General features: G+C 39.1%; 1 protein-coding gene across 1 annotated transcript in view; it reads right to left on the reverse strand.

The window, feature by feature from the left end:
• Window positions 1–3,901: 3,901 nt before the first annotated feature.
• The window catches only part of SCFD2 (sec1 family domain containing 2), a 408,506-nt gene continuing 400,063 nt past the window's right edge, over window positions 3,902–12,344 (reverse strand). The window contains exon 9 of the mRNA XM_075195616.1: window positions 3,902–4,349. Coding sequence (XP_075051717.1) covers window positions 4,257–4,349 — 93 coding nt within the window. The 3' untranslated portion in view covers window positions 3,902–4,256. The remainder of the gene's footprint in view (window positions 4,350–12,344) is intronic.

A 12,344-nucleotide genomic window follows, 5' to 3' on the forward strand; every position in this document is an offset into this window, starting at 1 on the left:
TTTTTCAATGGATTTTCCAAGTTTTAAAAGTAGCTTTTGAACATTTGATGTTTGGTCCACATGGACTTGAATCGCCCGGTCGAGCGTAGCAGGTTGGCGAAAAAAAATCATTAAAATGGTGCATGCGGGCTGCTTGTGTGTCGAGTCCGATGCATGCGTACACTATCCACGCTGATTGTGATGCCCCTGCTCGGCTTATGGCACTGCTCAGCTTGTGATTGGTCGTGTGGTCGCGTGCTGAGAGCTTACTTCGGACAGTGACCGTTATGTTTCATTACACAACTGACGTGTGTGGGTGTGTGTACAGTGATTGACTGTGATGTGAGTTCCGGCACCTTTTTTCTTACAAAAAAAAAAATCACTGATTTTACATATGAGCCATGGGATCTCTTAATTTTTGGTAATAATGTCACACAGCGATATGATCGCATACAGTTTTTTCCCCCCAAAGTCACTGAGATAAGCACTGCTATAACTAGGGTGGGAAAGACGGATACTTTTAAAATGTAATTTAGTATATTTTAGGAATAATGCTCTAAATCAGGGGTCAGTGAACTTTTTTTTTACCTTTTACCCCAAAATATATTTAGATACGCCGATGTTACCCCCTTGATTTGAAAGGAAGGAAATGATATATTATTAATTATTGGAATTAAAAATTTTATTGAATCTATTCAAAATTTCTTTGAAAGCTTCAACTTCAAAACTTCAGGTTTTGGAGAAATGATGTTGCTTCATTTTTGATACGAGAGCATCAATATTGGGGCATTTGATGTTAGAGCAATATGGATACAGTCTTCAGTGTCCAATCGGTTTCTCTGCTTTGTTTTTATGTTCGTTAGAGTGGAAAATCCTTGTTCGCAAAGGTAGGTTGTTACAAAAGGCAGCAACTATTTGACTGCCTCCTCATGTGCAATTTTGAATGCCTTTGCAGCTGTTGACATCCAAAAATATGACAGATCTGCTTTGTTTTCAAATACAATACGTGCTTCATTATTGCATCGAAGCTCAAAAAGTGCCTCTGCCAACCCTTGAGGCTCTTCTGGTACAACAGCAATTTCACATTTAAAGGGGTCTACAATCCAAGTGACAGCATGTCAGCATTACCGCCAGGAATTAAATTTTTACCCCAATTTGGGTAATTTACCCCTGTTCATTGACCACTGCTCTAAATCATGGGAAAACCCCGTATGTTTCAACCATTCTGGACCATAGAACCTGTGTCTGTATTATAGGTAAACTCTGCTGAAAAAGTCAAAAGTCAAACATAGTAATTATACTATATGCTACAGGGTAAAATTCTAAAAACTGTTTTTTGTAGACAAAGGTGTTCCAGATATAAGTAACTCTATCAAAATGTGGCCATACAAACTAGAGATGTTCACTGACTCCCGTGTTCTGGTTTTGGATCTGAATTAAATTCGTGTTTTGGTTTTGGCAAAACCGCCCATGCGTGGTTTCATTTTGGATCCCTATTTTTTTTCTAAAATCCCTCATTTATTTTGCTAAAATCATGTAATTTTGCTTTTTCCCCCCTACATTATTATTAACCTCAATAACACTAATTTCAAGTCATTTGCAGTCAATTTTGACCACCTCACAGGTCACAATATTATTTTCATACACTTTCAAACAAAGACTGCAGCAGTTCTTGCCAGTGATAAGAAGAAGGCCATTGTCATGCCTGGGTATAAGACCAACATATCTACATGTGGAATAATTTTTACAGAAATCCTGACAACAGTTGTCTAGCCATTTGTAGCATTGTAAAGCCAGTCAGTAGAGGTAGGGACCTTAACCATCTAGGAACCTCATCCATGTTACGCCATTTGAAGCGAGTTCATGGAAAGGTTTTGTGAAAATAGGAAACTTATGCTAAAAAAATAACAACAAGCTGTCCAGCATCAGCTACCTCCCTTCTCTCATCTAAATCCCAGCACCTGCAATCTACACCACTAACACCTTCATCATCAATATCCTCACCAGTGATCGTAGTTAGTCCTGCATCCAAGTTTCTATGGCGAGATGACTCCTCCCCTATTCAGGACTCCTCAGAAGAATCCTTGAGCATTAGGCCCACTGCTGCTGCTCCTGCGGGTGGATCTTCAACCCAGAAGCAGACCAAGAAGAAGACTACTAGTAGTTTACAACAATTGACTGTTAAACAATCCTTTGCAAGAGGAAGCAAGATTGAAAGCGGTCACCCAGTCTCAAAGCGGATCACAGACGCCATGGCAACTATGCTTGTATTAGATCTGTGTCCAATATCCACTATTAATGAAGCTGGTTTTAGACAGTTACTTGAGGTCTTGTGTCCCCGCTACCAATTTCCATCATGACACCATTTTACTAGAAAAGCTATTCCTCACCTCTACCAGAAGGTAGTACCCACTGTACACTTAACCATAGCTATGTGGACTAGTGGAACTGGGCAAACTTAAGATTATATGATTGTGACAGCCCACTGGGTTGGTGATTCGCCTTCACCAGCAGGGACAGCAGCAGCATGTACCCAGGAACATCACATTTTTCAGAGACAGACTACTCTGTGTATCATCTGCTTCACTAAGAGGCATATTATTATTATTATCGTAGATATGTAAGGCACCACAGTGCTCCACAGCGCCGTAGAGTAGGGAAGACAAGGACATACATAAAACAGGACATACGTAAAACAAAAACAGACAAGGCAGACAAAATGAATGGAGACATGAAAACAAAGGGTATGGAGGACCCTGCTCATTAGAGAGCTTACATTCTAAAGGGAAGAGGGCATAGCTGAAACAAGAGGAGCAAGTGTGGCTCAGAGTGGAGATTGGGATAGTTGTAAGGGTGCATTAGTGTGAATAGTGTTATCAAGGATAAGGTCACCTCTAAAAAAAGAGATGGGTTTTCAAAGAGCATCTAAAGATTTGAAAGCTGCGGGAAAGGCTGATTGAGCATGGTAGGGAATTCCATAAGTGGGGAGCAGCACAGGAGAAGTCTTGAAGGTGGGAGTGAGAGGTGGTTATCAGAGATGAGACAAGGCGCAGGTGAGAGGTAATACCGCTGACAACCTGTTTGAACAACTAAGGGATGTAACTGCAACATAGCTTATCCTGCTTGGACTCTCCTCACGCACAAATATTGCTAGAGCATTACAGCGGGGCCGAATTCCATCACATTCCCTGTTTTGCTCATACAATCAACTTGGTTGTACAGAATGTTTTAAAAAATGACAATGACATGCAGGAGATACTGTCTGTGCCCCGAAATATATAGGGTAAATTTCAGGATTATGCAAGGATCCAAGACTGTGCTACCCCTTCTGAGTCCCTCTGTGAAATGCCGCTGGACCGCCGTGGAGGGCAGTACTCCAAAACTCGCAAGATCTGATGATGTAACAATGATGTTTTGCCTCGTTTTCAATTCCGAGGGCGTGCAAAAGTACCGAGCCGACTCGGTACTCGGATCTGCTGAGTTCGGTTGTGTTTGGTTCTCGGGGAACCGAGCCTGAGCATCTCTAATACAAACTCCTGAGAGGCTGCAAGTTGGACAGACCTGCACTGGAAATAGCAGTCTCTTATATAAGGAATAAAACCTAACAGAAACCTTAAAGTTCAGATGTTCCTGGTGTTTTACTTTCATTACCAGTGATTAATTGTGTAAAGGATCACACTACTTGTATAGCACACATACTAACTATTATTAAATGAATTAAACTTAGAAAAGAACACAGAAGGAGGAGGTGTTCTATGGACATGATCAGCTATGTGCAATTATGTGCACCTCCCAAAGGTATAAAACAGCAATGTCTGTAATGTACTTATATGACAGCAAACTGTATACTAGAAAACCGTATTAAGTAACATCATTCATCCACTTACAGACGTGTGTATCCACCATTAAAACAGTCAAGGCATACTAGTATACATGTTTTATTAGTGTGAGATATTTCCAGGATCAAAGTAGAGCAGACAATGAACTACATGGTAAAACATAGAGCTGCTATAAGAGGGAGAACCCTTACTGCTAAAGAACAACAGTCATTACAGCAAGTGTACAGATAATAGCATGATGTCAGCACGGGATCCTAGCAAGGCACATCTTTAAAACATTGCTTTTCCTTCCAATTATCTATTCAGATCTACATTTAAGAGAAAAAAAACTTTTTTGAAATCTTCAAGGCTCTGGGGCATGTTTTAGGCATTGAGACAATCAGAGCTAAACTTGTGATTTTAACCCAGGATCATCACTCAACTGAACAATGAAAATAATCAAATGCCCGTGTCTGGGTGCAGACGGTCTGTTGCAAACAGCAATTCAGGAATGTCGAGCGGTTTCAGGAGTCTTGTGGACAGAACGACCACCTAAAGCAAAAACAAAATAAATATTGTAAGAGAAGATAACACAAATCCTTTGCTTTTATTGAGTGCTGTTGTTTACACACAGCCGAGGTAACAATTTTGTGGACTGCATTAATAACCTGCCAAGTCACTTCCAATTAATGACATCACTGAGGCATAAAGCAAGAAGTGTAGAGGTAGGTTCTTTTGTTGGTGCCTCACACTAAGTGATGTCAGTGGCTCCTAATGAACTGATAAAAAGATACGAAGCATAAATACACGTTTACACCACAAATTCACACAAAGCCCTCATGCTTTGATGTAACTGGTTCCTAGTCAGTTGATAGCTACAGCACCCCCCCTCCAAGATTTGTGTAGACGACATCACCAAAGGGTGTGCGTTCATGTCACAAGGAGGGGGGGGGCATGTCTAGCTCTTTTGAAGTGCTAGGGTGCCTTGTTCTCTACTTCCTTCCCCTCCAAACACCTGAAGAGAACAATGATCCAGTCATTCATTTCTCAGGCTAATTGGCAGAACTGGCTTGTGTCTGGACACTCAAAGATATTTCATTTTATATTTACACTGTATTCATCATGTATGTTCTAGGTCTATAGCTAGAGCTGTAGATAATTAGAATTAAATTAAATTATTAAATGTAACATGACAAACCAATGGCCTATTCATAATATGCGTTTTTTTCCCATCAGAATGTCTTCAAAATAATACTAAAGCTATTTTTCATGCCATATTATTATCCTAAATCTATATCTGGTTGTTTGTCATAACAGCAATATTTTAAAGTAAAAGGGGAAAGAGCTTGTTATACACCCCGGAGAGCAACTCAGAGGCTACAATTGAAATTAGCAGAGGGCAATGGATTCCGTCAGCTAAATAACAAAGGTATTGTAAATACAATTAAAAGTTCTGCCATGGTATGGAAATGTTATACACACACAAGATTATGTACAATATAGTAACAACGCAAATGATGCAAACAAGTTCATGAACATGTATTTTAAGACTAGTGTGCACTTTTTTTTATGTTAATAAAATAAATTGCAGCCTTAATTCAAGGTGTCAGTCATTTGGTACTTCAAATGCTATGCTTAGATGCGTTATGTACCTTGTGTGCTTTGAAATACATTTGGTGTCAGAGGCTAATAGCGTATACAAATAAGGATGTACTAAGTTATTAGGGTAAAGTCTGTTCATCCTTACTCTAGTCTTATAATAATCAGCAAATTAATCACTTGAATAATACTTTAACACTCTTAAAAATTAGTTCACTCATTTTCCCGCAATAATCATTAATAACACCTTGATTAGACTATGAATAGCTGTTTTGATGGGGTAACCGGACATCAAACATTACTGGCCTATGGTTTCCGCAGGTCACTGTGTCTGATACATAGACAACATTTCAGAGAATCACTGCACTTGCATTACCTCTAACTAAGGGCACAAGAAGCGAGACAGAGCATTAAACCATTTAAAACGTACTCTACAGGAAGCAGAGAAATAAATTGATGACATTTTTAGCATTATTCTCAGATAATATTACACAGCTAACTACCTGGAAATGTCCTGAAGAGCATTCAGAAGAAGAGCTCATAATTATGATAGACCAATGTACCTACCATTAAAAAGATACTACAACTAAAAGACTACATTTTCCTATAGTCTGCATGAAAACCCCACCACTTATTGGTTTCCAAATAAAACAAGGAGGCTCTGCCTGTCCCTCTTGCTGTGCAGAGGGCCAGGCACTTTCTTTTAAAACTCAGCAAAAGTAGTTTATCTTTGCACAGGACTAATGTGGCAGAGATGGTTTCATCCTATAGTTTCATTTTCACCTTCTAGACGCACTTTGCCCAATTTAAAAAATACAAACAATAAACAAGCTTCAAACACACTGTCACGACAAGGCCCACCTAGGCATTCCTGACCTATGGGTGTGAATGCGATAATCAAAATAAAACCTTGCTCGTCTAAAAATGACTAAACCCCCCCACCCCCCAAATCTCACACCATTAACAAAAAATATTGCCACCACTAAGACTTAGTTCAAGAAAGACATGACACTGTTATGAAATCTTCAGTAACTCCATTATTTATGCCAAAAGCCAATCACAACCAAACCTACTTGGTTGCTGCAAACCAAACAATTCTTTGCATGAATGTAGCGTTATAAAAACAAAGTTTGACACATGGATTCTTTAAGAATATATTATTGACACCAGTAGCGGAACTAATACAACTGTAGGGGGTGAGGCCACTATGCGGCTCAGCAATCCAGTCCAGTCCCCCTGAGGTACCCGCTCTGCTCAGGAGCCAATGCATGCAGATTACATGTATTAAGGGAGTTATTGCTTTGATCATTAATATTTTCTATAAAGAATATATAATGAACTTGAATTTCCACCCTTTTCTTTCTGGCCTAATGAATTTAGCCAATCTTTTAATGCTTTGAACGCTTAACTGGGTAATAAAAAGTGTTGAGTACCCTTCTATAACAGGGCATCTGTGAGTAAACCATCAAGGTGAGGTGACAGAAAGCAGTATTCTGAAGTAGGTATGTTTACACACGTTATGAAATATGCAGTGCACTATTCTGTGTCACATATATTTAGCATATATTTAGCATTCCAATGACCTATTAGGCCCTGGGACTGTGGCATTTTTTTGCCACAAAAAGCATTGCTCCTTATATTATACTATAAATTCTGATTTGTCTAATTTATTTTAAGAAGTGTACAACAAAGCACATATCTGAAGTTTTATATTAATCATTGCACAATAAAATAAACAATATTCACATTAAGTACAATAATGTAATAATATACATAGTCGTGTTCCATGCACTAAGCTAGTTGCACTGCTTTAGGTAAAACTCATATTATATGTACTAATTTAACAATGTAGAGTTATTATACCTCCTCCAATTTGCTTGAGGAATGCATCCAAATACCATTAGGGTTTCTGTTAACCCATTAAGCACAGGTCATGTGTCTTAAAAAATATATAGCTTTTGATTGAATGCATAGCATGGGTTCTCTGCATTCTGTGGGGGAAAGTGACCTGTAACCCAGGTCAAGCTGAAACCCGGCATAACCAAATGGAGCGTCACTGCCGTCAAACTCAATGAGGGACAATTATCCACCTATAATGAGTCGCAGTTTAAACATAACATAATTTAATCCTTTAAACTGGGAAAACTCAGTTGCAACATATTTCTGAATAAATATTAAGAGAAATTTTTGGTCAAATATAACTGCTACAAATTCCTTGTAATATTAACACAATTTGTGGATGTGGTCTATTTAACGACAGGTGTAACGGATTTGTTATGAAACTACATTTCCATAACATTGAGAACTGGTAAGTGATACGTAGCAGGAACAGTGACTGTGAGATGCACATCAATGTATTACTGTGCAGTGTGAATTGATATCGCTCCATCAGTTTCATGACAATAAAAATCTGCAATAACAAGTTGTTCATACATTGCGAAAAATTGTCAAAAAATGTTAAGGGAGATTCTAATTTATTTACTAAATCCCTTCCCAATAATAGTACTTTGGTGAGGAACCTGCCCTAGATCCCATATCTACACTATTTAGCAACCCCACGCAGCGCTTACATATAGCCAGGATCTCTGCCGATCACTTTCCGCGGTTCTTCTCTGAAGCATGAGTGATCCAACGCAGCGGTCCCAAGTGAAGGTATTTGAGCTGCTCTATGGGAACTCTCCAGCACTGTCTAAGGTGATCGACAGATGCTGGGAGCCTTCTAAATGGAGCAAATGATTCTAGCCAAGGGCAAGGACACCCACCAAAGTACCATTATTGGGAAAAGAAGAAATCTAACATTCTTAAATAAAATGTAAAACCCCTTTAAGAACTAAGTGCACAGCGTTGATAAATGCCGCACAAGGAGATTTAGGAAGTCAGCCAACATTCCCTCTGCATACTTTTTAAACATCTTTGTTATTAATGATGTGCTGATCGTTTTGGTCTTCATTAGGGTCTCATTGAGAGGCTGCATCAGCCTGTCTGTCTATCAGTATGCGACCATTGAATAACCGCTGAAGCCAGCGAAAGCATTTCAGGCGCTCTATTTGAAAGCGATGAATGAGAAGTGAAATAGGGAAAAGAATTTGTTTGGAGCCAGGAGCACCAGAAAGGAGTCTTTCACTTACCAGAGCCATTGATAGAGCACAATGCTCAACTGAGTACTAAATTGAGCAGAAAATATCTGTCTTAACACTTTCACTGCTGAATGGCTAAAGTCTCTTAACTCAAAAACGCCAGAACAGCAACAAATTGCGATTCTTAATTGAAAAATAAAGTCAATGAGAATAAACCTCATTAAGACAAACGGGCCTATCATGGCGACAGAAAATCTGTTAACGCTGCCATTTATCAATAAAATATTTACAGGGCAGCTGGATGATACTCAGACCTGTTTTTTCGCAGACAAAAGGCATTTTTGCACTAAAATCTTTAATTATAGAGTATTTAATGTATTATAGAGCATTCTTAGACTTGGTAAAAGCCACAGGCGAAGGGTCCACATCATAGGACTACTGCGGCAGTAAATAAGACACCTGTCTGATAAGTATAAGTTCAGTCCTTTATTTTGTAACAACGCCAGTTCTGCTTATTCAGAAATAAAATCACTAAAGCCTTTAGTACTTTGCCTGATATAATGAAAACAAATCCTTAGCAAATGTAAACTTACAGGTCTGATTTATACGTGGACTGAAATGCTTACTTTGTATAGTGCATCTAGCATGAAAGGCCATTTACAAAGCTGCACAATTGTAGACCCACAGTATTAAGGCTTTATGTGACATCATAATGCTGTCCGTATACTTTCTACCTACACTGTTGAATGATAGAACACTTACATAGAGCAGAGGAATGACAATGGTTGAAGTTAGCATGCTGGTCGGTCGACTGACATACTAATCTGTTAATTTTGTTTTTCCTACAGGCTGAAAAGGGCGGTAATCTAAATTTATTAGAATTATAATAACTTTTACAGCCCAACTTGTAATTAATTAGGGGGTGATACATATGTGATTTTCGGAATTTGAATTGATGTTATTACTTTTTTATGACTACATCTGCACAGATGCATTTCCCAGAAGAAGAAATTGTTTGTGTACCTATCTATGTGCAATGTGTTGAATTAGGCACATTTGCACAACATGAAGTGTTTTATGCTGCAGTTAATAAGTGACTTCAGTATATTCCAATCATGCATTCATAAACTTACCACTAATACCACCAATAAACCTTTTTAATAGCAAATTACATGTAAACTTAAGGGGTCATCTTGTGTCTGCTGTGCAGAATATACATTTGCACAGTGTATTTTTATAAGGCATTCTTATATAACAATAAGATAACGCTTTAACCCTCACATGTGCATAACAGTTAATTACCTTAAGTAGGGGCTTGTTAAAGGCAAGGAATTTGCTATATAATTGGAGGGTTTCATGGTATAACTTCAAATACGACGTCAAAGGTATAAGAATGCAAAGACATATATATGTGGTTAAATAAAATATTTCATCTGACATGGTTTTAATTGTAAATTGTTGGAAATCTTTCCCAGAGGACATAGGGATTACCATCCTCTTTCTTGAGTATAATATACAATATACATGCATGTTAAGCCAACGTAACCTTGTATGACCCCATGTGCTGTACTTGTCCAATTTCCTAGTTCAATAAACACGCATATGAAAAGTCAGTGAAGAATTACTTATCTAATGGAATTGCAGAAAATCTAACGTATGAAGCTTACTGCCAACTCTTTCCTATACAGTACCTAAGGGCCTCTTCTCCCCCGGTCTGGAGAAAACTAATATTTTTTATAGTCGCTTATAGCGGTGATGAAATATGTTTTGTCTGCTATTTATTGCAAGCTCGTCACTAGCGAACACTGTCTCCAGGAGTTGTATCTCTGCAGAGATAACCACTACCTGCCATTATCCGGCTATCTCTGTCTTTGGATTGTGTGCACAATATCATATTCTAAAATTCTTTATAGATATTTTTAAGTGTAGAGTTTGGTTCATTCATCTGGGACCGAAAAAACCACAAGCCCTTAGTATGTATCAAGCTGCAACAAGGGCTTCAAAGGCAAATTAAATATTCAGATCATAACCCATGGGAATTAAATTGTAAAGGGTCCAGAAGATGAGAAGGAACAGCAAAATCCTGGTTACTATCTGTCCTGCAACCAATTCCTTCCTGTGTTGCACATTTTGGAAAAGGATCCTGTTCATTAACATATTAGAATACGTTATGCAATTTCACTGCTGTCCAAGCCAGAGGAGTAATACCACAAATCCCATAGTGCCAACCTAATGGAACTGGACGCTCCACTAGGACAGGTGCCCTCCTTGAGAAGCAGGTTTCTAGTTATCCTTTTTACCTGCCTGGCAGAGTTTGAAGTCCATACCTAGTGCTGACGGTGGGCTGTGGGATCACAGCTAAAGATCACTACACAGCTGAGTCTAAGTGCACAGCTGGAGACCAACCAACTTCTAGATCCATTATACATCATTAGTATAGGTAGGGATCTAAACCCTCGGATGGACACTATTCAGATGGTTTAAAATATTTTCCTTGTTTTACTCGTTAAAAAAAAATATTCTACTTGTAAACTTGCTGGGCTAAATACAACCTTCAATGAAGAGACCAGTCTGCACCTACGTTACAGCTGAAGTGCATTTTCTGTGAATCCTACATATACAGTCTTAGAATCTCCGCAACCTAATCATTAATCTCTCAATGTACCAGGCATTTACAGAATCAGATCTACCTGCCTTGTGCCTCTGGTGGGTGGAAGTGAATTCTTTAGGACACCTCTCCTGGTGCAGCCAGTCCTTTAATACATTATCTTCCCTTGACACTCTGTTCTGGCTTGCTGACTCTGTAACACAATTACTTACCCTTCTGAGGACCGGTCAGTGTTGGTAAACTCATCAATCAGCAATCTAGTTTATTGATTTTACTCTATTGCTGCTGAAAGCATCTCCATCCCAAACCGCTTTAATCTGAATCCTGACTGCGGGCTGCTAGCAGACCCTTATCAAGACACCTCTCTGTTTTGGAGGAGAGTGTGAATAAAATGGATCACTCTGAAAGGTATACTATTACATGGTTATCACCATCCACAGATAAAAATCCAAGTGGCAAAAAAATACCTTTTAACCGTATTCTCCAGAGTTAAGTTTTTAAGGCTAATAATAAATAATCAATTTCAAACTGTGATACCAAAATTGAGCTATTAGCAAGGCATCATAGGCACATGTCCAAAATCAAGAATAGCCAAAGGGCCCAAGTTGCTATGCTATCCATTATTGACATGTAAGAGGACAGTGCACTTGCTCTCACTTCCATAGTCATAATGCAGCTAACACCAAAATTGTTACTGTCCTCCCAAAGTTGTATCTGGGGCTCAGGCTGGAGTAGACAAAACATTGGCCAGCTACACGGCCCCATGCTAGGCAAGGTCCATATTCCCGGCCCTAACACACCATACCTGCTTGAGAACAGGGACCCAGTGTATCAGTGGAGGCGGTGATGGTGGCCAAATAAAGAGGGTTGAGAGACTCATGGCCGTATTGGGTGTGCTGGTGCTGGAATCAGATGGTAAAGTGATGTCACTTTCTCCTACCAGCTCAGGCCCAGTTCTGATCAGTGCTTCCTCTGTGTCCTGTTCTGGGATGCACGCAGATGAGGTGCTGCGTACACCTGACCCACTGACTTAACCACAAAATGTCCTTTCCTCATTTACCCCTCTAACAAGTCTGGAAGATATTTCTAGCTAGCAATTGACAACACCTTTCAAGCTCTCAACATCACTTATTCTCTCGTCAACAAGAATCATAAGCCATGTATTTTCATCCTTCTCGCTTTTTCCATTTGTAAATTACCCTCCTCCCTAAAACATGTGCTAATCCCCACTATACTAAAGAAGATATCGCATGTATTCAGTTT

The sequence above is a fragment of the Mixophyes fleayi genome, chromosome 1, assembly GCF_038048845.1.
Source record: "Mixophyes fleayi isolate aMixFle1 chromosome 1, aMixFle1.hap1, whole genome shotgun sequence".
Lineage (NCBI taxonomy): Eukaryota > Metazoa > Chordata > Amphibia > Anura > Limnodynastidae > Mixophyes > Mixophyes fleayi.